Genomic DNA, 27,386 nt, shown 5'->3' on the forward strand with positions numbered 1-27,386 from the left:
TTCCTCTTCGTGTCTGAACACCGAAATGGCAGCAAGGTGGACCTTTAACGAGGATAGTGAGAGTCCTCCTCTCTTGAGGTCCAGTAAATACTCTAGTATTACAGGTATAGGCACCGAAAGGGGGGCTAGCTGTTTGGTAGAACACCATGCCGTGAAGCGAGTCCATTTCTGCTTGTAGGTCTTCCTGGTGGAAGTCCTCCTGCTACTGTCTAGGACTTGCTGCACTTCCTCCGTACATGTGCTCTCTAGGGAGATGAGCCATGGATTAACCACGCTTGTGGTCGCAGGCCTTGGGGGTGCGGATGCACTATGGACCCCTGGGCTTGCGTGAGCAGATCCGGCGCTACTGGAAGGGGCATCGGTGGCCGGTCTGACATGTTCAGGAGTAGGGGGAACCATCGCTGTCGATCCCACGTTGGGACTATCAGGATCATTCGGGCTCCTTCCCTCCTGGCTTTCTGCAAGACTTTGTGGATCAGCACTGTGGGAGGAAAAGCGTAAAGCAGGGGGCCCCTCCAGGAGATCGCGAATGCGTCCCCCAGGGACCCCTGTCCCAGTCCTGCCCTGGAGCAGAATCGTGGGCACTTCTTGTTGTGTTGAGTAGCAAACAGGTCTATCTAGGGAAAACCCCATGCGTGAAAAATCGGTCGTAGCAGATTGGGATGGATCTGCCACTCGTGTGTGAGTGTGAAACGCCTGCTCAGCTGGTCTGCCTTCACATTGTGAGCGCATGGTAAGTACGAGGCTTTCAAGGTTATATTGTTGGCGATGCACCAGTTCCACAACCGGACTGCTTCCGCACATAAGGCACGGGACCGAGCTCCTCCTTGCCGATTTATATAAAATATGGTGAAGGTATTGTCTGTACTGATCCCGACTACTTTGCCTTGTACATGGTCTTGAAAGTGTCTGCAGGCGTTGAACACTGCTCTGAGCTCCAGTATATTTATGTGCAGTGATTGCTCCGTGGAGGACCACAGCCCTTGCGTCACCTCTTTGCCCATGTGTGCTCCCCACCCTATGAGGGAGGCATCTGTAGTAAGAAAAACCGATATTTGTGGCTGGTGGAAGGGTACCCCTGTTAGCAGGTTCTTGGGGTTTACCCACCATTGCAGGGATTTGCGTACCTCTGTTGTGGGCGACACCACCCTGTGAACAGTGTGTGCTGCCGGTTTGTATACGCTCGCCAGCCAGTGCTGCATGCTGCGCATGTGTAACCTGGTGTTCTGTACTACGAACGTCGCTGCTGCCATGTGGCCCAGCAGCTGTAAGCACGTCAGAACCGGCACCGTAGGGCTGAAGGTGATGACTTGCACGAGGGAGCCGATGGCCCGAAAGCGAGTCTCTGGTAGATACACTCTCGCTATAATAGAATTTATGCGTGCCCCTATGAACTCTATGTCCTGTGTGGGGTCTATCTTTGATTTTGCCACATTGATAACCAGGCCGAGCGAAGAGAACGTGCGTGCTGTGACGCGTATCATGCGTAGTACCTCCTCCTTCGAGGCCTCTTTGAGTAGGCAGTCGTCCAGATACTGGAATATAAATACCCACTGTCTGTGCAGGTAGGCTGACACCACTGCCAAGGTCTTGGTGAAGACTCTGGGGGCCGAGGAGAGGCCAAACAGTAGGACCTTGTATTGAAAATGTTCTTTGCCTACCATGAACCGGAGGAATCGTCGGTGAGCCGGATGGATAGTTATGTGAAAATACGCGTCTTGTAAGTTGAGGGCTGCGAACCAATCTCCATTGTCTAGTGCCGTGAGGATGGAGGCGACTGTGATCATCCGAAAGCGTTGCTTGCGCAAGTACCGGTTGAGGCCTCGAAGATCTAAGATGGGCCTCCAGCCTCCTGTCTTTTTCTCTGTGAGGAAGTACCTCGAGTAGGACCCTCTCCCTTGCAGTTGCTCCGGCACTCTTTCCACTGCCCCTATGAGCATGAGATGGTCTACCTCCTGCTTGAGCCTCACTACGTGGGGGGCCTCCTGGAGGTGGGGCCTGGGTGGAGGTCGTGGTGGTGGGAGCGACTGGAAGGGGATGGCGTACCCCGTGGCTATGATCTCCAGCACCCATTTGTCTGTGGTGATCCTTTGCCACTGGTCATAGAATGGTCGGAGGCGATGGTGGAATAACCGCTTCAGATGACCTTGTGCGATGGTAGTGATGGCGCAGCCCTGGATCTGTGTGTCAAACTTGTGGCCTTTGGCCCTGTCCCGAGGACACCCGGTTCTGTTGGGAACGTCACCTGGGAGTTCTGTACTGCTGGTACTGTTGATGTCGCCCTTGCTCGTAACCCCTGTGGTACTGGGGACGCTGTTGCTGGTACTGGTACCATCTTTGTTGAGGGTTGTACTTTTTCTTTCTGTATGGAGGGGTGTAAATCCCCAGGGTCCTGAGTGTGGCTCTTGAATCTTTACTGGAATGAAGGACCGAGTCAGTTGATTCAGCAAACAGCTTCTGCGAGTCGAAGGGAAGATCGACTCTCTTTGCCTGCAGGTCCCTCAGTATACCCGAAGTCTGAAGCTAGGACTCCCTTCGAATCACCACTGCCGTAGCTGTGGAGCGTGCTGCTGTGTCCGCAACATCCAGGGCGATCTGAACTCCCGTCCTTGAGGCCACGTAGCCTTCTTGCACGATGGCCTTGAGCACCGGTTTCTTGCCCTCTGGAAGCGAGTCCATGAGGGAGGTTAACCTAGTGTAGTTGTCGAAATTATGGTTCGCTAGATGCGCTGCGTTATTTGCCATTCGCAACAGTAGAGTGGAGGAGTAGACGACCTTTCTGCCGAACAGCTCTAGCTTCTTGACATATTTGTCTGTTCCCCCTGTCTTGAATTGAGATCTCTTTGATCTTTGTTGCGACGACTCCACCACCAAGGAATTTGGTTGTGGGTGGCTGAACAGGAACTCCATGCCCTTTGCCGGCACGAAGTATTTTTTTTTTTTTTTTTTAATCCGCTCTCTTGTGGACAGGCGGAATAGTCGCAGGGGTCTGCCATATCATAGTGGCGGACTCCAAGATTGCGTCATCAAGCGGTATTGCTATTTTGGAGGAGGCCGGAGGTCTCAGATTTTTGAGGAGCTTATGGTGTTTCTCTTGCACCTTTGCTGTCTGGATGCCTTGCGTGAAGGCCACCCTCTTAAACAGCTCTTGGAACTGTTTGAGATCGTCCGGAGGATGGACGTCCCCCGGGGCCGTAGCCTCGTCCGGGGAGGAGAGCGAGGAACCACTAGGGTACGCCTCTCTGGACCCTTCCGGTTCCTGTTGGTGATGGTACATCCGCTCACTGGAAGCTTGCAAGGGAAAAAATCTTGGGGTTCCATAACCAGTTCCCCCTGAGATACTTGAGTCTCTGTCCCCGTTCGCGATTGCCCTCAGGGATACGGGACCGTCTGTGGGGATCTTTCCCTGGCAGATTGCCGGTGGTGTCTATGCCCCGCGTGATAGGGGCGACCATGGCAGCATGGGCACTGTTCTTGGGAAGGTGACCTGGACCACTCCCTTGGTGCATACCCTCTGTGTCTGGGGGAGCACGATTGTCGAGAGACCTGGGACACTGGAGAGAGCAATTTGTGATAGTACTCCAGCGGCTCAAACCCCAGGAAGGGTGAAGGTGGTCCCAGCTAGGGCGAGGCTGGTTGTAAAAATGGAGATGGGGGCTCTGGGTAGGCTAGGGGGGACCCCTTGCCTTCTAGTTGGAGTCTGCAGCATGAGCGGAGGGCTGAGAGAAAGCAACTCTGCAGCCCTGTCTGGAGAGGGGCTGCGGTGCCTTGTTTTGTGTGCAGCCTTCCCCCTCCCTTGAGGGGGTAGCTCCGCCCCCTGACTTGTAGGGGATCTCGGCCCCATCCGCGCCGTGCTCAGCACGCTTATGGGCGGTGCTGCACTGGCGGTGTCCTCCGGTGCCTACAGGCTGCGTGCCTGCGCGCTCTGCACCGCCGGTTCCCCGGGGGTCGGTGCCGCTGCTTGCAGTGCCGCCGGTACCGGCGCTTGTTTAGCCGCCGCCCTGCCCACGGTGCGGGGTGGCTGTTTGATTATCGGAGGCTGACCCGCCTCCACGTGGCTCTCCGTGCCGCCGCCGATCAGCTGTTGCTGCGGCTGGGGGCTGTGCGCTCCTCCCGTCCCGCTCGCTGTTGCTGCTGGCAGGGATCGGGCTGGGGAGACTTTCCTCCGTTTTTGCGCTGATGGGGTGAGGGAGGCGGCTTTCCTTTTATGGGCCCCGGAGGGTGCCTCCTGCTGCGGCCGCTCCGGCACGTCTGGCTGGAGGGCCTTGTCGAAGAGCAGCATTTTAAGCCGCATCTCCCTGTCCTTCCTTGCTCTGGCTGTTAATTTTGCACAGAAGGAGCATTTCTGCGTGACATGGGACTCCCCTAGGCACCTTATGCAGTGACTATGCCCATCAGACGCTGGCATTGCCTCTCGGCAAGACTCACATTCCTTGAATCCTGAAGAGGACATTGTTGGTGAGTCTTTTAGTTGTTAATGGGGTACTTAGCACCTTCTCTGTGCTGTTTTCCCCCTCTCGGATAGCCTGACGCAGCAGGAGGGCTAATGGCCCTAGGCTCCTGGCCTCCGGTGCTCCGCTTGTTACTAGGACTGGACTGAATGCCGTCCCGCTTGTTGTTTCTTTTTTTTTTTTTTTTTTGAAAATAAAAAACTGGCTAACTTAACAGTAGCCTAAGAACTTGAAAACTTTAAAGAAAAACAGTTAAAACCATTGAATACGCTAACTTGGCCGTGGCCTAGTTGGATTCTGTCTGCAGCCAACGGCGGTTAAGAGGAACTGGCGGGGACCGGATCACGCATGTGGCCAGGAGCGCGCAAGGGAGCAGCGCGCACCGGTGCATGTGCGGTCTGGCAGTAACTGCTTGGAAGATCCAATCTGCGGCGCCGGGCGAGCCCAACACCTAATGTGGAACACCCACAGGGACACTCCAAGAAGAACTCACACTTCTGCATTGGTGACTCCTTTTACACAACAAGACTGAGCATGGACTTTATTAATTATAGCCCTTACAAATTAAAACATTCTTATCTTTAACACTACTACAAATGCTGGAGGTGAAGTGCAGTTTGGGACTGGAAGTTGACAGCTTGCAAGCCCGCATTTAGTAACTCCCTTGTACCCTTCTGAGGGATTAACTCCCAGCTTGAGAACCCCTGCTTTAATACAGTTTAATTTATGACTATGCTGGTGCTATCAGGACTAGAGAAACTGTTTAGCAGAGATACCACTTAACAGATAACTAACATTTTTTAAACAACACAATATCTAGGATAGGCACAGGCAGTAACATTTTAAATAAATGTTAACTAGTTGCAGTTAACTTCAGTGGTAACCTTAGCAACCAACATTGATGCCAAGTACAACTCAAACATATCAGCTAAACAGACCTCAATTCCTAGTCTAATACAGACTTCTGTTTACATCAACCAAGGAATCAGCTAACATTTCTTACTCATTTGTCTGTCTCCATAGCTGATGGCTTCAGCAAGAGGACTCCATCCCTGAGCATTTTTCACCTTTACTGGAGCATTGTGGGCCAAAAGCAAGTGTGCGCATTCTGTAACAGAACAAGTGGCAATATTTATTTACAGCAAATCCCATTGTTTCCTTTCTTAAACTGTTCTATAAATGTGTTATTAATAATAGCCTTTATTTCTCTTCCATTTAGCTGCTAGGGTTTTTACAGCAAAAAACTGACACTGTCTTTTAGTTGGTGGCAATTGTCCTTTCTGATAAGCAGAAATGCTCTGGAACTGTTGCTGTTAAAATGCAGATTCTCTCTCTCACTCACTCTGTGAGAAGAGGTTGGGGGACAAGTAAGGACAGAAAATGCAGCAAGTCTCCCTGATACAGAAAGAACACCAACTTCACTGGTACAGAAAAACTTGTATATCACCAGTCTTCTTAGCTACTCCGAGACATAGCAAACCTATACTAGTGTCTCAGAGGGTGTTTAAAACATTGCCTTTAGCTGCTTCCCTGGTCACAGGTTCACAGCAGTGCTGAGAGACAGACTTAACAAGCTAACACTTTTGTTCAACAGAAGGCACAAAACAGAAGAGAAGAAGTGGGAAAGAAATTGACATGAGTGGAGGGGTGACAACAGGAACGAAAGTCTCATGTTCCAGATGGTGTTCAAAATGTAGGCAGAGTCATTGTCATGAGTCAGTCGATCTCTCTCCTTCCCCCCACTCCAAATCTGAATCGGTCATCGCAGAATTATGCTGACTGAGACCACATTGTTTCACAGTGCACGGTAGGGTTCCAGGAGATGAGGGTGGCAGCCACAATGGTACGGATCATTCCCTTCAGTTCAACCTTCTCCCACAAGCAGGAATAATAGGTAAAACAGTCCATCCCTCATTTTCTTCACAAATCAGGCCTAATTTCCAAAGCATCACTTTTACAAGAACAGTGTCACCCTTCATGACAACAAATTGTCAAAAACTACAGCTCTCTTGCCCCCAAAAGCAACAACAGGGTATTGGTTAAGAGTAAACACGGCAATTTCTTAAAATGTATCTGTTTCCACTTTGGTTGGAAATACAATAACCGTCATCCAGTATATATTTTAAAACGGACAAAGGCTATGTTTGTTATGTTTGCTATTTCTCATTCTCTATAATGGACACTCTATGGTCATTTACAGGAAGTATAGGTATTGAGAAGAGCTATTAAACATATTTGGTACATATACAGCGTAAACTTTCACATCTGGCAGCCACAAGACCGGGAGGGTGCCGGATATTCAAATATTATGGATAATAGAGAGGTTAACCTAGCACTGCATAACACTAAAGAAAAACAAGAGTAGATATGAAACTAGAATGTATGCAGAGTAGTTTATTTACCAACAGTAGTACTGTGCACTGTAAACTTATCCTGTATTTATTTCTATCCACTTTCACTATACCGTACTTAAGGAAAACCTAACTAAAATTTACTTATGGTTAAAATACCAGTTATTGAACAGTTCCAGATGATGGAATGACAGGTATGAAAGAGTTTACTGTAAAAGGAATTTGAGAAACTAATTGTGCCCTTAGCTTTCAGAAGCTGCAAAAATATTTTGAAGCACTCATACTTCACTAGCATGGTCTCATAGTTCATGCAGTTTACTCTTCCTTGTGCTTTCATTATTTACTCAGACCTATGTTGCTGCTCTCCCATTAACATTCCATACAGAATAGACACCCGAGTCACGAGTCAAAAGAATGAGAGTCAAAATCGTGAGTGGCAGGAAGCCAGGAACCAGATAGCAGCCTGGCTCCCAGCTCCCCTCTGCTTGCGGGGGCCCAGAGCCATGTGCAGCACAGTGATCAGTTTCCCAGCTCCTGGGAGTCGGGGGGAGCTAGGAAATTGACTGGTGCTGCTCCATTTGGATGCCAGCTGTCCACTATTTCCAGGAGCCACAAAACTGACCCAGGTCGCAGCACAGGTCAGTTTCCAGGCTCCCACAAGCAAAGGGAAGCCAGGCTGCCGCCTGGTTCCCAGCTCGCCGCCACTCCTAGGAGCCAGGAAACTGACCCACAGTGCTGCGCCAGGCTCTGAACTCGCTACTGCTCATGGGAGCAGGGAGCCAGGTGCAGCCAGGACCAAGGGACTCAAAGGTGGCAGGGCCCTTCCTTCACATGGTCCCGACTTATGGGAAATTTGACTCCGGCATGGTTGCCCAGGAACACAACTTATGTGTAAGTCAGGGGTCTACTGTACTTAAATTATTAAGTACCAAAATCAGAAGCAATTATGATGTGCTATACAAACACCAAGGAAGGATAAAGTTATGCAGTGATCTCGTATATGATCCTGGAAATCATGATCTAATGAACTGAGCACAAGCATTCTTTAGTTTAATTCATGCTATGATTTGCTATGTAGCCTTGGACAAGTCTCAGTCTTTAAAACAGTGGAAGTACCTACCTACCTACACAGGAATCTGGTGTTAAGTCACCATTCATGGAGCACTGATTATTGATAAAGCAACTCAGTTTTACTTAATACAGCTGAAATCTGTGAAATATAATATTTCTACAAGGACGACTTCTATCTGAAGCTTCATTGTAAAGAGCCAAGCTACTGAAAACTATTCTTAAGAGAAGTAATAACTAGAACAGATTTTGAAAACTGATTTACTTTCACAACTATCGAGAAACGCACAGGGAGAACACTCACTTATCCCACTGAGATTATGTTTACATAAATGCTATTTTTGTGGAAAAAATTATTAAAAAGCTTCCTTTAGCAGTCACATATATATTGTAAGGTATTACTATCAATACATAACATGTACGTAGAATGGAATTTTTCAAGCAACAACTTAAGTTCATTTCACCCTACCCACCTAAAAATTATTTAAAGCACTAATCTCCGCTGGTTCTTGATTTTTTTCCACTCTCAAATTTTTTTTTTTTTTTTTAAATGAGAGGCTTTCCCTTTCCTGCTTTCTGGTAAACAAGTAGCCAGACGGAAAGAACACCCTGGTATCTGTTGCTTAACCAAATCATCTGAGGCAGCCCACTCATTTCCACTGCCGCTCTTCTTCCTGTTCCCATGGATGGGGGCTTAGCTCTGGGAGAAGAAATGGCAGCACCTTCCCACCTCCCAGAAGTACGACTTCTGGGGTGAAAATGGAAAAGCACCGTTTAGTAATGCTCTCTTTCCTTAACCTTTCTAACACTGACCCTCCATGTGTCACTGTTCCCTGATAGCGCTGTAGAAAGAGAAAAGTCTGTTCTACATATATTTTTCCTAGACTCTCCAAAGAGTGCCCAGTCAATGACCACCTATTATAGTTCATTATTCTGGCTCCAAAGATCTCCTGTGTGCTTCCATTTATATATCAGGTCCCACTTGCAACCTTAGTTTTGGCAGTTTCTCTGATTTATTTTTCTAATCTCACATACCCTCTTTTTTCCTGAAAGCCTCCTCAACTTGCAACTGAACACATTCAATACAAGTCTATTTTTAGTCTCCCATTTCCAAACATTTCTCTTCTCTAAAATCTTGAGCAAAATCCAAGAACATAAGATACTTAAAATAGATTTACCAACCTTTATGCCCCAACATCACAGCAAGATGTAACGGAGTGTTTCCTACAATGGAAAAATATGGAGATAATTAAATTTCTGGTACAAACATTGATGAGACTTTCTTCAGAAGTTGGCTCTGGTGTCTCAAATGCACATATGCAACTCAATTTTAAAACAGAGAGAACATAATCTATCAATGACAAATATACAACACTTACAAGATTAATCTTTTTAATGAACAATTCCTTTGATACAAAAACTAAGATGTTAATATAAATCTATATCAAAAAGTGCTTCAGGAAAAAAGTCTATCATTTACAAGACGAAATTTGCTTCTAGCAAATCAAACAGGAAAAAATCTGATTCTGTTTTTAGGAAAGTAAGAGCTATATCCCAAAACAATTAATTTGTTATGATCAGAAAAGTCTCAGATCTTATCAAGAATAGTATATCTAGAGCAACAACTACAAAGAATTATTCTGATCAATTTTAAAGAATGTGATGCTGGCAAACAGTGTGCCAGCTCACGTATAACATCCCGCCTCCCTGAACACTGACAAACGCATAGCTGGAAACCTGTCTGGTTCATATGTGTATTAGTACTGGTAAAACAGATCTTAAGTTTACAAGAATGTGTCAGATATTATGAGATGACTGTAGGAAGTTGCATGTATTAATCTTATTTAAAAACCATTTCTACCCCATGTTTCGAGGTTACATTAAGGGTTTGCATTTTAATACTCTGTAATTGTGTAAGATATCTGACAAGAAAGGAGCATTAATGTTCAAATGTTAGCTCCCTACAGAAGGGGTTAGGTCCTGCCCATGAAGAAGCACTGAAACCAAGATATTGCGAAACATTAAAGAATAAAGACTTTGGTGATTGTTACTTTGGTGTGTATTACCTTCATACCCATGAAGGCTGCACAAGCTGATGGGACAGTACCAACTCTAGTGTAAGGGAATAAAAATCCCTGACAGGAGTTGCTAGACTCCGAGGGTACGTCTACACTAGCCAGCTACTTCAAAGTAGCCAGCACAACATCAAAATAGCACCCGTCGGTGCTATTTCGACGTTGAAATCGACGTTAGGTGGCGAGATGTCGAAGTCGCTATTCCCATCCTCAGATGTTCAGCGTCGAGGTAGGGTGCATGTAGACGATCCGCGTCCCGCTACTTCGAGATTGGAGGGTCCTCCACGGCGGCCATCAGCTGAGGGGTTGAGAGACACTCTCTCCAGCCCCTGCGGGGCTCTATAGGTGCCACGCGGCAGCCTTAAAGGCACCACCAACCCGGATTTCCTGTGGCAGGAAGCTGAGAGCGTGCAGGCAGCAGCACAGGCACGTGCTAGCCCTGCACACTTCTCAGAGACCCCAATCCCCGCTGCCTTCATCCATTGCCTCAAGGCAGCCCCCCGAGCTACCCCAGGGCTCCCGTCCTGAGGGGACCCAGGCACCCCCAGCAGCCAGGCGGGAGGCCAAAAGGACGCGGGGCCCCTCCTGGTCGGAGGCCGAGCTCCGAGACCTGCTGGAGCTCTGGGGTGAGGAGGAGGTGCTCCACATGATGGGGAGCAAGCGGCGGAATGCAGAAGCATTCGCCCGACTGGCCGAGGGCCTGGCCGCCTGGGGTCACCCTGCCCGCACTCTGGATCATGTCCGGAGTAAAGTGAAGGAGCTGCAGCAGGGGTACGCCGGGGCTCGGGACTCGACCAGCCGGTCTGGGGCTGTCCCTGCCACTTGCCCCTATTACAGGAAGCTCAGGGCCATCCTGGGCCCCCGCGACACCTCCTCCGCCCCAGCCACCCTTGACACCATGGCCGACGAGCCCCAGCAGGCCTCGGAGCCAGAGTCCGGCCCGGAGGCCAGCCCCGCACCCCGGGGCCCACCCGAGGAGCCCCCCTGGGGACAGCAGAGGAGAGGTCCAGCAGCGAGGGGCGGGGGACTCCTCATCGACCTCCCCTCCCGGAGCACCAGCTGGGCATCCGCCCACCCAGCTTCCCCCGACTATGGCAATGGACGGTCAGGTACGTACCCCACAGAGCACACACCCATGGGCCACAGGGCGGGGGCACCAGCCACGACCAGGAGCCTCACACAACCCCAGTGGACCCCAGCCTGCAAATGCCCAGACACAGTACAGTCCCAGGACGGCAGCACGGCCATCAGCGCCCGTACCCATGGACAGAACTCAGTCCTGACCCCAGGGGGCGGGGGGACAATGCCATGGCGACAGCCAACAGGGACATCAAACCCACCGACGGGGGCGGAGACCCAGCACCCAAGACGGGGTGGGGAGAACAAGCCACTGGCCAGGGCACCGTACTAACAGCCTTCCCCTCCCTCTCTCCAGCTACAGCATCCGACGCCCCAGGCAGCCAGGCACCCTTTGCTGTCCCTGACAGCCCGCCAGAGGCCAGCCACCACCAGCGCCTAGACACACCCCCAAAGCCAGCAGGACGGTCCCGCCACCTCCGGACTCTGGGGATGGCCCTGGTGGACCCTCAGCTCTTGGCACCTCTCCGGCAGCAGACAGAGGTGGCGGAGGAAAGGCTCTGTTTTGAGCGGGAGGAGTCCACCCAGCAGTGGGCAGCATGGGAGGACTTTATGGGGGTTTTCAGGGACATAGCCGGGTCAATCTGGGAGGCCGTCGCCCGGCTCCCGCCCCCCGCTGCCCTCCAGGCCGCCCTCCCTGCCGCTCCACCCGCCTTGCCACCTGCTGCCCCACCTCCTGCTCCACCTGCCGCCCCACCCGCCTCACCACCACCAAGCTCCACAGAGCCCACTGGGGCTGAAGACCGGCCAGCGGAGGCATCCCGGCCCCACCCTGCCGGTCCTCCCAGCCCCCAGCCGGCCACGCCAGGGACCACAGACACGGGGAGAGGGGGTTGTGAGCCGTAACCGCCAGGGCTCGCGCCCCTCTACCCCCACCCCAGACTGATGGGGGCCCGGCGGACGGCTCGGCTGTTGTCCCCCTTTTTGTATATAGTTGTCCCCCTTTTGGTGGATTAGTTGCAGTTTCTTTGTTGATTCACACAAGTTATCCAGTTTTAAAAAAAAATATTTTATTTCCAAAAAGCTGGAGGCGTGTGCTTGTTGGGGGGGTGGCGTGCAGGTGTTGGGGGCGGCGTGCAGACATTGCGGGCTGTGGGGGGGGGGTGTCTTCTGGGGAAGGCCAGGGAGGTGCTCAGGGGTCTCCCTGATCGAAGTGGGCCCGCAGGGCCTCACAGACCCGTACCCCCTCATGGTGGGCCTGGCGGCTGGGTGCGGCAGCCGGCTGGGGGAAAGCCCGTGCCAGCATCGACCGCCCACCCCTGGACGAAAGCCTCCCCCTTGCTCTCAACAATGTTGTGGAGTGTGCAGCACGCACCCACAACCTGGGAGGTGTTTTGGAGGCTGACGTCCAGTCGGGCAAGGAGGCACCTCCAGCAGCCCTTCAGACAGCCAAAAGTTCTCTCTACCACCTGGCGGGCGTGGGTCAGGCGGGCATTGAACCTCTCCTGGCTGGTGTTGAGGTGGCCGGTGTACGGGCGCATGAGCCAAGGCTGGAGGGGGTAGGACGCATCCGCCATGAGGCAGAGGGGCACAGTGGTGTCCCCCAGAGGGATTTCCCTCTGGGGGATGTAGGTCCCCGCCTCCAGCTGGTGGCACTGGCCCGTGTTCCTAAAAACACGGGCATCGTGTGTGCAGCCAGGCCAGCCCACGTACACGTCCTGGAAGTGGCCCCGACCGTCCACCATGGCCTGCAGAACCACGGAGTGGTAGCCCCTGTGGTTTATGTATCTTCCTCCGCTGTGGTCTGGGGCGCGGATGGGGATGTGGGTCCCACCCAGGGCCCCGAAGCAGTTGGGGAACCCCATGGAAGTGATCCAGCGACAGCTGCGTCCAGGTCCCCGAGTCAGACGACCCGCTGGAGCAACATGGCGCTAAGCGCATGGACCACCTGTTGGGAGGGAACACAGGTACCCGTGAGGCTGTGCAGGGTGCCCTGGGGCCCTTCCCCCAGGCCCCCCTCCCAGACACTTCCCCGGGCACCCCACTTGCCCAGCCCATCCCTCCCATATCCATCCCTTTCCAGCCCCACACCCAGCCCCTCCCTCCCTCCCCACGCCCACACCCAGCCTCCCCGCCCCCCAGTGGGTGCATGCCCGGGCCTCCTTACCTTCATGACGACGACCCCGACCGTGGCCTTTCCCACTCCAAACTGGTGTCCCACGGAGCGATAGCTGTCTGGAGTGGCCAGCTTCCAGATGGCTATTGCGACCCTCCTCTCGATGGGGAGGGCGCGCTGCATCCGGGTGTCGTGGTGCCTCAGTGCTGGGGTGAGCCACTGGCAGAGCTCGAGAAAGGTCTGCTGGCGCATGTGGAAGTTCCAGAGCCACATATCGTTGTCCCAGTCCCGCATACGAGCTGCTCCCACCACTCTGAGCTGGTGGGATATCTCCAGAGGTGGGGGAGCAGCCGGTGAGGGAGGAAGAGGGGAGCCCAGTGGTCAGGGGCATCCCCGTCTGCCTCCAGGGTGGGCTCCTCTGGCAGGAGCCACTGGGCGGCCTCCCGGGCAGCACCTAGCAGGGAGCTTGCCCCCTGGATGACTACCTGGAGGGCTTCCACTTCCTGCTGCTGCTGCTGGGTGTCCATATCTACTGTGACTTGGTCTGCGAGACAGTGGCTACTGCTCTGCAGACCTCGTGCTGTGCAGGCCAAGTGTGTCTGGGAGGGGCCCTTTAAAGGAGCGGCTTGCAGCTGCCCCGGAAGGGCTAGTGTGCTCTGTGAGCCGGTTCTAGGCGTGTCCTGGCCCCTTATTTCGAAAGAGGGTGCTGGTGTGTGTGGACGCTCTGCATTTCCTTCCACAGCGGCTCCTTTCAACGTTCCCCATCGCTACTTCGACGTTGAATGTTGACATTGCCAGCCCTGGACGACGTGTAGACGATAATCAAAGTAGCCTATTTTGATGTTCTTACTTCGAAATAGGCTACTTCGACGTAATGTGCTAGCGTAGACGTAGCCTGAGAGAAGATTTTAATCACAAACCAGGGATCACCAGCTGTTTGGTTTTAGGTTAGTCCTAGAAAACATACAGGGCTTGCATATTATAGCAGCTTCTATTACCCATCTGGAAACTAAGACTAACACATTTATGTGTACATTTTTACTTGCTTTAACCTTACAAATAACTGAAAATCTATTAAATAAGAAAAAAGTTAATTTGTGATAGGATTGGTTCTTCAGTATAGTATCCAAGGTACAAATGATGTGGGTTAAGTGACAGTAAGTAACCTGAATATCGTTGTCATTTGGGAGGTAAGGGACTATTGGAAAAGCAAGCTTGCTTGGATGGCAAAATAGGCCAGAGTCCCCAAAATATCTGTCTGTGACTCCACGTTAGGGCTGTTATAGTGCTAGAGGAGTTTACATTTGATGCATTTGGCATGGAAAACTTAAGCACAGAACTCAATCACCACTTCTTCAGTCTGTCCCGAGACTGGTACTCATGCTTATGAGCCACTTTAGACAGCCTGACAACATTTTTTCCCCCCAGACATTCAGCAGTACTAAACCAGCTTTACTAGTATGGCTAGTGAAGCATAATACTCCACCCTTTGATATAAAGGCAATTTGACTGATTAGAGCAGAAGACCCCAAACTGGGGATGCACCCAGAGAGGGTGGCACAGAGCCCTAGCTGCTGGTTTTGGCCCCTTACACCATTTGCATCCATGTCCTCTTCTTCTCCCACGTCCTGCCTTGCAAAGGGGACAGCAGATAGGAGTTAAGAGAAAGCACAATGGGGAACAATTGGGTTAGAGTATTTTCTTGATTATTTTTAAGTGATACACATTAAACCTCCTTTACAAATTTAACAAAATAGTCAAGGTCAAACAGACATAGTGAGGCTGTCAACAGTATTTCATAAGTCTCAAATCTCCATAAACTTCTTACTTTGGAATTAAAACTGCATGAAAAATGTTAATTACCAAGGAAAGGGAAAGAAAGGGAAGGAAGTACTGCTAAAGGCAGCAAATCATTCAAGTTATTTTACAGGCTTAAAACAGTCTCATTGATAGATACTTTAGGCAAAAGGATAAGAATCAACAACTGGTATAGTAACATTTCCAATGAAAAAGGGACTAGAGAACTATAATGACATCTTGTCATTTCCAACAACATAACCTGAACTGTCAAATATTAAAATCCCCATTACTAATTTGAGAGGACAACAAGAAGTCCTGTGGCACCTTACACACTAACAGATATTTTGGAGCATAAGCTTTCATGGGCAAAGACTCGCTTCATCAGATGCTTGAGTAGGGGGGAGGTGCTCGTCAGGGAGCATTTAAAGAGTGGGGTCCCAGTAAAAGGGAGAGCCGGAGCTGACAAAGTCTATTCAGTCAGGGTGGAAACGGTCCATTATCAGTAGTATACATTGAGAGAGGAGAAAAAACAAGTCAGATCAGTCGGGTGGGGGGGCGGGGAGAGAGAGTGGCCCATTGTCAGATTCTAATATGGAGGTGTGAACTTCCAGTGCAGAGAAGCTGCTTTTGTAAGGGGCATCACTTACAAGGAAGTGAAGAAACAGATTGACAGAGTCAGATGGGTACCCAGAAGCCATCTGCTAAAAGACAGGCCTTGAAAGGAAAACAAGAGAACACCAGTGGCCATCCCATACAGCCCCCCCACCCCCCACCCCCACCAGCTAAAGCCCCTCCAATGCATCATCAGGGATCTGCAACCCATCCCGGACAATAATCCTTCACTCTCTCAGACCTTGGAAGGCAGGCCTGTCCTTGCCTAAAGACAGCCTGCCAATCTTAAACAAATTCTCACCAGCAACTATAGACAACACAGTAACTCTAAACCTGGAACCAATCCCTGCAACAAATCTCACTGCCAACTCTGCTCACATATCTACACCAGCAATATCATCACAGCACCTAACATCAACAATACCATCAGGGGCTCCTTTACCTACACTTCTACTATTATAATGTATGCCATAGTGCGCCAGCAATGCCCCACTGCAATTTACATTGGCCAAACTGGACAGTCTCTACGTAAAAGAATAAATGGACATAAATCAGACATCAGGAACAGCAACATACACAAACCTGCAGGAGAACATTTCAAATCTCCCTGGACACTCAGTAACAGATTTTAAAGTAGCGGTCCTACAACAAAAATATTTCAGAAATCAAATGGAGACACATCTCTGAGCTACAATTTATTTGCAAATTTGACTCCATCAACCAAGGATGACACAGAGACTGGGAGTGGCTGGCCCCCGTACAAAAGCAGTTTCTTTGTGCTGGAAGTTCACACCTCCACATTAGAATCTGACAATGGGCCACATCCCCCCACTGATCTGACTTGTTTTTTCTCCTCTCTTGATCTATACTACTCATAATGGGCCATTTCCATCCTGACTGAATAGACCCTGTCAGCTCTGGCCCTCCCTTTTACTGGGACCCCACTCTTTAAATACTCGTCTGAACGCACACCCCCATGCATCTGATGAAGCTGGTCTTTGCTCATGAAAGCTTACGCTCCAAAATATCTGTTAGTCTGTAAGGTGCCACAGGACTTCTTGTTGTTCTTGAAGATACAGACTAACACAGCTGCCTCTGATAATTTTAGAGGGATTTCTCACCTAAGTATTGAAAAATATAAAAGATGAGGAAGGCATATTATTCTGAATGTTGCTAAATTCCCATCATACATCAAACAAAATTTCACCTAGTACGTTGCAGAGCGTAGATTCCAAGTGCAGGCACTGGAAATGTTTACCTTCTAGAAAGGGGGTGATCTTTACAACCCTTAACCCATAATATTCCATCTCCCCAGTTCTATTATAGCTAATTAGGATTATCAGTGTATTCTGGGCAGGTGTCCCCCACTTTATGGGGGAGATGGGCTGTCAAGCATCAAGCTCACCTATGGTGCTATATAAGCAATATTCTTAAATAGACTGTGTTGATCTAACAGACTCTGGCAGTCTCAAATATCTGACTGTAATTTATATAATGAACAGTTTATACTCTGCAGAATGATCAAGAGGAGTGTCACCAAACTGCCATTTAGAAAGAGGGACACTATGGTAGCTTAGGATTCAAATTACATTTTAAGAAGTTTGTAAAATCTCATGATAGAAGTGTGCCTGCTAATTTGAAGCTAAGCAACACATTTGTCACTGAAGTCTGACATCCTCCAACAGCATTTGCCACCCAAATACTGCACCTTTGTTAGTGGATTAGAACTTGAAATGTAGACCAAGAGAAAAAATTCCCATTTGTATTACTATCCATTATTTAGACCACCAGAATTATACTATCTGCTCCAAGCTTAATGAAAAGCAAGTAGTAGAGTACCAAATAAAACTCCTTCAGTTTTAAATAATCTAAGGCCAAAATTTTCAAACCTGAGTGCATAAAACAATGCTTCTAAATTCAGACATGAAAATCAGGTCAAATTTATTAACTTAATTTTAGATGTACATTTTAAAAAAATTCTTGGACAAAGGTTTTACTTTTAAACACATTTTAATGCAGTTTTAAACCTGACAGTTTTTTGTTTATTTTTAGTTAGAACAGTGATTGCGTATAAGATAGACAATGAAGCTACGAAGTTCTTTGAGAATAACCTCACAATATTTTACTGACTCAGCAGAGGGCAAACTAGGTTTTAGTTAGTACCTATTATTCACATATGTACATGAGCAGCTACTGTAAACAACATCTCAATAAAACTAAAAATCTTACCAGAAAAAGTAAGTTCTTAACTGATTTGAGAGCCCACATTCCAAATTTCCAAGTCCATGTCAGTTAAGCATTTAAACAGCCTAAGTCACACGAGAACGTCTGCAAAATTTACCCATTTCTTTTTTAAACTCTATCCACTTATTCTTAGCTTCCTCAAACAGTCAAAATTTCAGGCTGAACCATCTGATACATATTCTGAAAATGGCAGTTTCGAAAAGATTTTCAACAAATTTGTGAGGAAAAAGGGACAGAAATTCTGGAATTAACCAATATGTACTCTGTATACTTGCACAGCAGCCCCTGTACTCAGAGAGCTCCCAGCTAGATCTGGGCCCTTTCTTTGTCCCAAAATGGCCTAGCCACTGTTCCTCCTGCATTGCCAGTGGCAATGTGCCAGGCTTCTCCTCTTCTCCCTCCCCCCCCTTGTAATGTAGAAGTAATTTACGTTACAACTGGGAAAGACACCAGCACACTGCAACCAGTAACCAAAGCAGCATGCAAGCATCCCGACACCTGCAGTTGTTCCAATTTCATCTTTCAAATCAGTCAATGGATGTGCTGCCAGCACAAACCTCAGGTCTCATGCCACAGGCTGATGTAGCAGCTGATTCTCCATATTCACACTGGTGGCCTTGGACTGAGGGTCCTGGGGATGATGGTGAGTACACAGAAGTAAGGTCAGTAGGGGGTGCACCCTAGAAGAAAAGGGAAGGATAAGGCAAGGGAGAAGGAAAAGTGACCCTCTTTTCTGCCTCTCAGATGTGACGCAATCTGGGCCCATACCAGGTTTGTCTCCTTGTCTCTGCTTGCCATGTGTCGCCTCAGACTCCACCAGCCCTAGGCACTACAAGCACTCTCCCCTCTTCAGCTTTGTCTACACTAGCATGTTCTGTTGCAGAAAAGTGCCTTTTGTCAACAAAACTGAATGAGCATTCAAACTGCAATGCCACTTTTTTTGGGAAATGCAGCCATTTTCACCAACGAACAACTTCCAGTTCACAAGAGACCTTTTTCTTTTCCCCTCCCTGTGTTGTTGACAAACACGCAGTGTAGACTCCTTGAGGCATTTTGTTGCTGTTTCTGGCCTCCAGGAAGAGGCCTACAATTCCCAGTCAACAACTCTGGTCAGCAGTTTGAATTTCGCTGCTCTGCAGCCATGTGACCAGCTAGTTACCCAACCACCCTCTCACAAGCCCTGTGAAATTTAAATTCCACTTTCCTATTGTCTGGCTGAGAGCTCACTGGAGAAGATAGTGATTGTTGGTTTCATCCTCATTGCTGCTGAGGTATTTGATACAATGCATGAGGTACACACCATGTAGGGCTGACCTTACATGTCATAGTGCCCCACACAGCCTAAGCACTTGGACCGCCCTGCCTTCACCCTATGCCCTCTTTCTGCAGACTGGCTCAGTGTGCAATGGTCTCCTAGCATCCTCCCAGGTGCCCATGCCTGGCCATCATACAAAACACTCCTCTGCTTTAACAGCTGTGGCGCTATTGGATCTGATCAACGTACAGGGAGAGGAATCAGTTAAGTCCCAGCTGTGAGTGAACCATAGGAACTGGGATGTGTATGGGCACATTTCTGGATCCTTGTGTGAAAGGGGGTATGAACAGAACATGATGCAGTGCACAGTGAAGATTACAGTACTCAGACAAGCCTACCATAAGCCCAAATAAGCAAACCAATGCTCCTGGGCTTCGCCAAAGACTTGCTGTTGCAATAAGAGCTAGATGCGATCCTCAGTGCTTTCCCCCATTTCCACCGCTAGGATGTTTTGGAGGGCACAATGTTAGCACACAGAAGACCTAATCTGGAAGATGGACTAGTAGATGAAGTTGAGGAAGATGAGGATCAGGGGCTACCCAGAGGGTCACAGTGTGTGTCTGATGGCCAGGAAGCATTTTCCGCTGCTGACAGACATAGCCAGTCTGAGCAATCACTTTCACAGGACCAGGAAGCATGGGATGAGATGCAGGAGAAGCAGCTGTGGTTTGTCGAGTGCAGTATTGAGAGCATGGAAAAGGAGGAGACTGCCTGTGTTTCTGTGAGCTACGTTTCAATTAGACCAAGCAGGTTTTTGATGCTCAGTGGACTTGTCTACACTAGCCCCCTTCTTCAAAGGGAACAGGGTAATCAGCCAGAGTGGTGATTAGCAACGAGGTGCTGCAATGCACATGTTTTGGGAGTAAGGGCGCTTTGAAGTGGTGCAGGTAGTTGGAAGTGCCTGCAGCTACACAGCTTGCCGGAGCTTTGAAGTTATCAACTTTGAAGCTTGTGTGGCAAAAATTAGCCTAACGAGGTGCTGCATATGAATCATAGCACCTTCACTGCTATTCCCTGCTGGGGCCGATTACCATGCCCCCTTCGAAGAAGGGGGCTAGTGTAGACAAGCCCACTGTGTTCCCAATGGAATCCTGCAGAGAGGCTATCAACACTTTTTGAGAAGTACTTCGAAATCTTCTGGCGCAGACTCCACAGCAATGCAGCTTTCTCCCTTCCCTCATTGTAGGACACTATCCCATACCATTCAGCACTCACTTTTGCAATAACATTGGTGGGCTGCATATGGAGCTGGCAAAAGCCATGAGCCAGGAAAAGTCGTGCCCTAGTTTCTGTGCTTACCCTGAGCAGAGAGATGTCTGTCAGGGTATTTCATGCCTGTGGACAAGTGTGACATAATTACAACTAAGTTCTTGCAAAGGAAATTTGCTAGACCTGGATGGAATTTTTGTCTGTATGTACCGTCACCAGCTACCCCTACCCTCACCATGATGCTGCTGCTTCCCAAGATGCATTTCTTGCAAGGGTCAAACTTACATTCCATTTCACAGTCTGAGAGCCCTCATTTTCCAATGCAGTCCACCCTCTCCTTCAACTCTGATTATGATACGTGAACCTATACGCACACTTGTGAGTTATAACCCTTTGCCAAGGCCACCCTTACCAGCTGTTAGGGGAGTTTTATTGTGTTTCAGTGCGCTGTTTTCTGATGAATAAAGGCACACTTACATAAGGGTTTTACACTTTCATTCACTGCTTGACAATCTCACAGACCAATCACTGTGACCCCAGGTGCAGGCTTTATAGGCATGTTCTTGGCTATGTTTATTTCACTGTACCTCATTTTCAAATGCACCCTCAAAGACTCACAGATGTTACCTGCAGCCCTTTGAGCTCCTCTGACAACTCTCGTGTCTGGCTGCTCAAAACTCTGCACCCAAGCTCTGTGTCTCAGTGGTCCACCCCTGAGAAACCAACTCCCTTTTAGAGTCATACAAATTATGCAAAATTTAATAATCATGGTAATACTATCCTCAGTGAGAGCTAGACTGCAGATACAGACACCTGCATCTCACCTTCAAAACTCCCAAAGGCACATTTGACCACCATGGGGCAGCTGCTCAGCCTGTTAAAGCACTCCTTATTGCTGTCAAAGTGCCCTGTGCACAGATTCATAAGCCAGGGCTATAAGGGGAAAGCCAGGTCATAATGGGCATTTCCAGATCTCCACTGTAATTTTGTGGTCTGAAAAGAAAGTCCCTGTCTGCTGCTTTCTCTTTCAGCCAATATCGCTGAAAGCATGAGTCATGTACCTTTCCAGACCATCCCACGTTCACAACTGTGAAATATCCACAATGATCCACAAGCAGCTGGCAGCACTATCATTCCTGTTGATGTACTTGGTAGTAAGGTGAGCTGGTGCTAAACTTTGAATATTTGTGCCTCTGTTGCTCCCCCAGTTGGGAAATTCCATCTCTGCAACGCCAGCCACTATATCATGTGCATTTCCCAGAGTCATGGTCCACCTCCACAGCAGAACATGATTTATTGCACTGCATACTTTCAGCAGTACAGCACCAATGGTAGATGTCCACACTCCAAACTGATTTGCAAATGACCGATAGCTATCAGGAATCATCAGCTTCCATAGAGCAATGTCCACACACATGCTTCTCAACCAAGAGGTTACTTCTCATCCTGGTATCCTTGCACTGCAGGTCAGGGTCTCAACTCAACACACAGCTTCAGGAAGGTTTCTTTATGTATACTAAAGTTCTGTAGTCATTAGTCTTCATCCCACACCTGCATGACGATGCAATCCCACAAATCAGTGCTGGTTTCCCTAGTCCAGGGGTCAGCAACCAAAACAGCAAGAACAGCTATTTTTTTCAATTTGGTGAAAGTCAATAATTCAAGAGCTGCAATGCATGTGAATATGAAACCATTCCTTAATAAATAATGTCAAACCACACTTTTTGCCACCACTATTTTAAAAACAGTGCACATACAATGATTTGTAATGTGATCCATGTTTACAGCAGGACATTCACAAATTTTACATATTCTATTTCCTCACACTTTACATGCGTTTGTCCTGCTATCTTCCTCACTAATTCCGGAACCCACTTTAATTATGCCAGTTTTATTTCACGTTTAATTTCAGTTTTCTTTCTTAAAATGCATGTTGCCCTTCACAGCAGGAATGCCACAAGCTTCCTTTTCGAGATCAAGATTTTATTTGCAACACAATCAAAACAGAGACAGTATCATATGGCAGTACACATATTAAAGGGGGAGTTATCCAATATTTCAAGATCACATATTGTTTGCTATTTAGATATGAGTTATACACTGTTGGACTTTCAGACACTCATTATTTATCCAAAATAATCAGAAGGCTTTTTTTTTTTTTTTTACTTTGCAATTATAGTGTCAGGATCCACAAAGAAATCTTTAAGAAGCCACACGTGGCAGACCTTCGCTCTAATCCAAAAGTGCCAATCTACCACATACAGCTGCTCTTTAACTGTGAAATACAACAGGTTGCAGCTGTCCATATGACACACACACAGACTCCAAGTCCTCTTCCTCTGTCAGTAATTTCAAGATGACCTCCACTGCCATGTATGACATCAACCACAGTTAAGAGAGCAGCAAGAGAAAAGTGTCAGAGAGGTAGCCGTGTTAGTCTGCGTCTCTGAGAACAAGAAGTCCTGTGGCACCTTCTAGACTAACTGATATTTTTAAGCATAAGCTTTTGTGAGCAAAGACCCACTTCATCAGATGCATGGGGCGGGGGGCTTCAGAGGAGTATTTGAAGAGGGGGATCCCAGTAAAAGGGAAGGCCACAGATGACAAGGTCTATTCAGTCAGGTTGGAAGTGGCCCATTATCAGTAGTATAGATCAAGAGAGGAGAGAAAACAAGTCAAATCAGTCAGTGGGGATGTGGCCCATTGTCAGATTCTAATGTGGAAGTTAATTCTGTTAATGACCTGAAAGTCTGCATTTTACTGAAAAGGAACTTTAAGGATTGCCTACAAAGAGAGACTGGGGAACTCTTTTATATTCAAATTCGACACTTTAACACGTGGTTTGAACCAGGACAGCAATTACATGGCCCATTGTAAGGGCTCTTTTACATACTTTGTTTTATCTGACTCCTGACTTCCTGTCCTCCTACTGCCCCTCTTCTCTTCTGATTTGCCCACCTTGATTACAATTTTTATGATTTGTCAACCTTGGTAACTATTTTTGGTTCTCTGTGCCTTAAATATTTAGTCTGTTCTGGAATGGCTATGGTCTGAAAAAGTTGGTCTGTCCCACTACAGCTCACCACCTAGCAAATTATTTCGTTAGTCTTTAAAGTGCTACTGGACTGCTTTTTTGTTTTGGTAGACTATATAGACTAACACAGCTCTATCTCTTACTAATGCGGAGGTGTGAACTTCCAGAGAACTTCACACCTCCACATCAGAATCTGACAATGGGCCACATCCCACCCAACTGATCTGACTTGTTTTTTCTCCTCTCGATTTATACTGCTGATAATGGGCCATTTCCACCCTGACTGAAGAGACCTTGTCAGCTGTGGCCCTCCCTTTTACTGGGACCCCCCCCCCCGGCTTTAAACAGTCCTCTGAACACCGCCTCAGACTCGTGCATCTGATGATGTGGGTCTTCACCTACGACAGGTTATGCTCAAAAATATCAGTTAGTCTATAGGGTACCATGGGACTTCTTGTTCTGATGCAATTCTCTTACTGCAGAAGGAACATTGCAGGTGCACAGCAGAATACAGCAATTGGGGGGCGGGGGAGGTATGAAAGGACATCAGAAGGCCATGAACAAATTGGTGCCAGACAAAATGTTTTGCATACTACCAAGATGCCCTCTGTTCTGTTCCATGGCCCCATAATGCCTAATGGTCTTGACACATACCAACAGAGCATTGCTCCCACTGTCAACAAGAAAGCTAAAAATACAGACACAATCTGTCAATAGAAGAAGCAAATGTAAACACACACTGGCAACTTTTGGGGGCAACTTCTGAATGCCAACATTAGTTTCTTTGACAAAACTTGGTAGTGTAACATACCCTTAGCCTTTTGTAGGCTGCATTGCCTTCTAGACTGGGTAGCAACAGGCACGCTTCAATTCCCGAGTCCTCCAAGCAGCTCCCAGCAGCATCCAGCCCCTGGTCCACTGAACACTCACAAAATTCACAGATTCACCACTCCCAAAGAACCAGTACCCTGAGCTTACCAGTTATTCCTTACATAACTCTATTTAATACACAGCACTTTAGGTATGTTTATAGTGGACACAAACAAAAGTTTCTTTATGGAGAGAATCTTATAACAGCAAGTAGAAATATTGCAAATACAATTGGATTTCCCTGGTCCTGCACCATCTGGACCATATCAGTCCCAAACGAGGGAGTTTGCCAGACCATGGAAGGTCAATATCCCCCTGGCTGCTGGCCCCTGCTCCTAGGATACCTTCCTTGGCCACTAACCCTTGGCCACCAGGCTCCACTCCCAGTCCTGAGCCAGCTCACAGCCACTGTCCTTCTGCTGCTGGACTCCCAGCTGCTCTCTGGTCCAGCAACATCCCTGGTCCCACCAGACCAGATGTTGCCAGAGAGAGTCCTGAATAGGGCTGGTTTAACTGTAAAAGGCAGCATATAAAATAAAAGATAATGCATTCTAGAACCTAGATTTAACTAATTACTGTCATGTCTTACAGCTCAAAAGCTCTTCCAAAATCCTTCCAGCATGTTACACCCAGGCTTGGCTACAGTCTCCTGTTTGTAAGAAAAGCAGCACTGTCTGCTTGCCTCCCCAATGGAGAAGATACAGAGGGATATGCTCCTCCCCAGGCTCCCATATATGCTCCAACAATTCATTGCCTCAGTATCAAAACAAGCTACCAGCCTGCTATTTTATTTCTTCTTGAAAACTTCTTTATTTGTATTTTGGATCTGAACGCAAGCAGACCTGTGAAGCAGACAAAATGTCACATAAGTGTCTCTTGGATAATACCACAAAGGGATTAGGCTTAGCCTATGTCTACACTACAAGATAAACTCAAATTTAAGGCAGTTAGTTCAACTGCACCAAGTGCCTGTCTTCACTGTAAATGCCATTAGCTTGCTTTAGGGAGCACTAATACCAATAGCATAATATCGCTGGAACCGGGTGGGTGCAGCGTCAAGTCCGAATTTAACAGTTTGAATGAAGGCTAACGTGGAAGCCTCATGAATACTAACAGAGAGGGAGCCACGCTAGTCTATACACTATCAAAACAAAAAGCAGTCAAGTAGCACTTTAAAGACTAGCAAAATAGTTTATTAGGTGAGCTTTCGTGGGACAGACCCACTTCTTCAGACCATAGCCAGACCTATGGTCTGAAGAAGTGGGTCTGTCCCACGAAAGCTCACCTAATAAACTATTTTGCTAGTCTTTAAAGTGCTCCTTGACTGCTTTTTGTTTTGATAGTGGAAGCCTCATGTGTTTGAATTGAGTTCATTAGCCTCCGGAGATTGACTGGTGCTGTTGCACCTGGATCACAGCTGCCTGCCACTCGTGGGAGCCAGAAAACTGACGAGCGCAGCACCTGGCTCTGGACTCCCCCAAGCCAGGCAGAGCACTGGTCAGTTTTCTGGCTCCCCCACAGCTGCAGGTAACCAGGAAACAGGCAGCAGGGTGAGCACTGCCAGCGGTGGGGGTGCAGGTGGGCCTGGGGGGAGGGCACAGAAAGCAGGGCTGATGGAACTGTGGGATAGGTTCCCACAATGCACTGCTGCAACAGTCGATATTTGGCCACTCTAGTTTGGCAGCACTAACTCGACTTGTGGGAAGTGAGGTCAAATTTATAAAACCCACCATTATAGAACACTGAATTTAGTAAAACTGAATTTATTTGGTAGTACAGCTGTAGCCTTAGACATGTCACCTTCTGTTTACCTGCCTTGACTCCAAGGTTTAGAGAACAATTTCCAGCACAGATACACAATTCCTTAAATATCACATATATTTTGAAATTATTATGACAACCAGCTGGCTGTTGGCTTGCTATAGCCTTTAGTGGATTATTATGCATATCCGTGATCTACAAAGATCCCTGTAAAACCCTAAGCATCCTGTCCCCTGGAAGTTAAAGTAAGCCAGCATAGTGTACCAGTAAGAAAGTGGTTGGTAAGGTCTGTTACACTGTTCCAGCAAGCTATTTATAACCAGTATGGAATACTGGAAAGACACCACACCATCCCAAATCCCTCCATGGAGTTGCCTCTCAGGAGAGCAGTGCTGGGAGGATGCAAAAGAGGAACTGGGAGCAGTACAGCTGCTGGAGTCGCTGACGGCATTCTGCTCCTTTCCCTATGCTCTGTTGCCCTTTGCAGCTAGGAAAAGAGCAGAGCCACCAACCTCAACAGGACCAACATGCTACAAAGTCGGAGAAGACATAGCTCCATGGAAGTACAGGGGAGGGTTCTGGTCTTTTCTCCACGGAGAAGAGAAGAGCGTAGGGACCTTAGGCTGGGGCAGAATCACATGGATGGTCATGTAGAGACATCACATGCTCCCACCCCACCCTGATGATGTCCCCCCCATGCCTCATATCAGGAAGAAATTAAACTGCTGTTCCCTCTGCTAAATGGCATCAAGATGCCTTTGGATCACAACATGTAGCATATTATGTAGTTCTGTCATGAAGTATGTACTATGAAGTATACACAACATTGTTACTGGATCAATGTATTGGAACCTACCTTTTTAAATTTGCTCATGACTTTGAGCAACCTAATGTTGCTGTATTTTTGCATTTAACTGAACATATTTAGTTATTCTATTGATGTGTATCTTTTTTATTGAAACCAAAACCTAACACTAAACTTGCATTTCTTGCTATTCAGAATTCTGACCCATTTCATTCTACCAGTGATTGCTGAGAGCCTTCCCAGAGTAATTTGACAGGGAAAGGGACTTAAAACATAAATGAAAGACTGTGGAAGAGTAGAAAATGGCTCTTATTATTTGAACTGTGCTGGTGACAAGGAGCTTCCATGAGGAAGCAGGATTATGCTAGGCACTGTACAAACCTAAGCGCAATCCCTGCCCCAAAGATAGTGCAAACCTAGCTACAAGATAAGAGAACAGGTTGATATGACATATGAGGGATGACAAGGAAATGAGACATACATGCCACATTAGCCAGGAAGCTAGAGGAGAGGTAAAGTAACAGATTCTTGCCTGTCATTACAAAAATTAGGAGGTTCTAGAATGAGGAAAATCAGGGTTAAAACAGAGAAAAATTCT

The 27,386-nt window shown here is 48.0% G+C and overlaps 1 protein-coding gene across 2 annotated transcripts in view; it reads right to left on the minus strand.

Annotated features, from left to right (window-relative positions):
• Positions 1-27,386, minus strand: part of ANKRD13C (ankyrin repeat domain 13C) — a 77,591-nt gene that overhangs the window by 39,155 nt on the left and 11,050 nt on the right. For both annotated transcript variants that reach the window (XM_075003512.1, XM_075003511.1), the window contains exons 2-3: positions 9,053-9,094; positions 5,455-5,559 (exon numbers count right to left, since the gene is read on the minus strand). In XM_075003512.1, the coding sequence (XP_074859613.1) occupies positions 5,455-5,559; positions 9,053-9,094 (147 nt within the window). The remainder of the gene's footprint in view (positions 1-5,454; positions 5,560-9,052; positions 9,095-27,386) is intronic.

This window comes from Carettochelys insculpta, chromosome 9, assembly GCF_033958435.1.
Source record: "Carettochelys insculpta isolate YL-2023 chromosome 9, ASM3395843v1, whole genome shotgun sequence".
Lineage (NCBI taxonomy): Eukaryota > Metazoa > Chordata > Testudines > Carettochelyidae > Carettochelys > Carettochelys insculpta.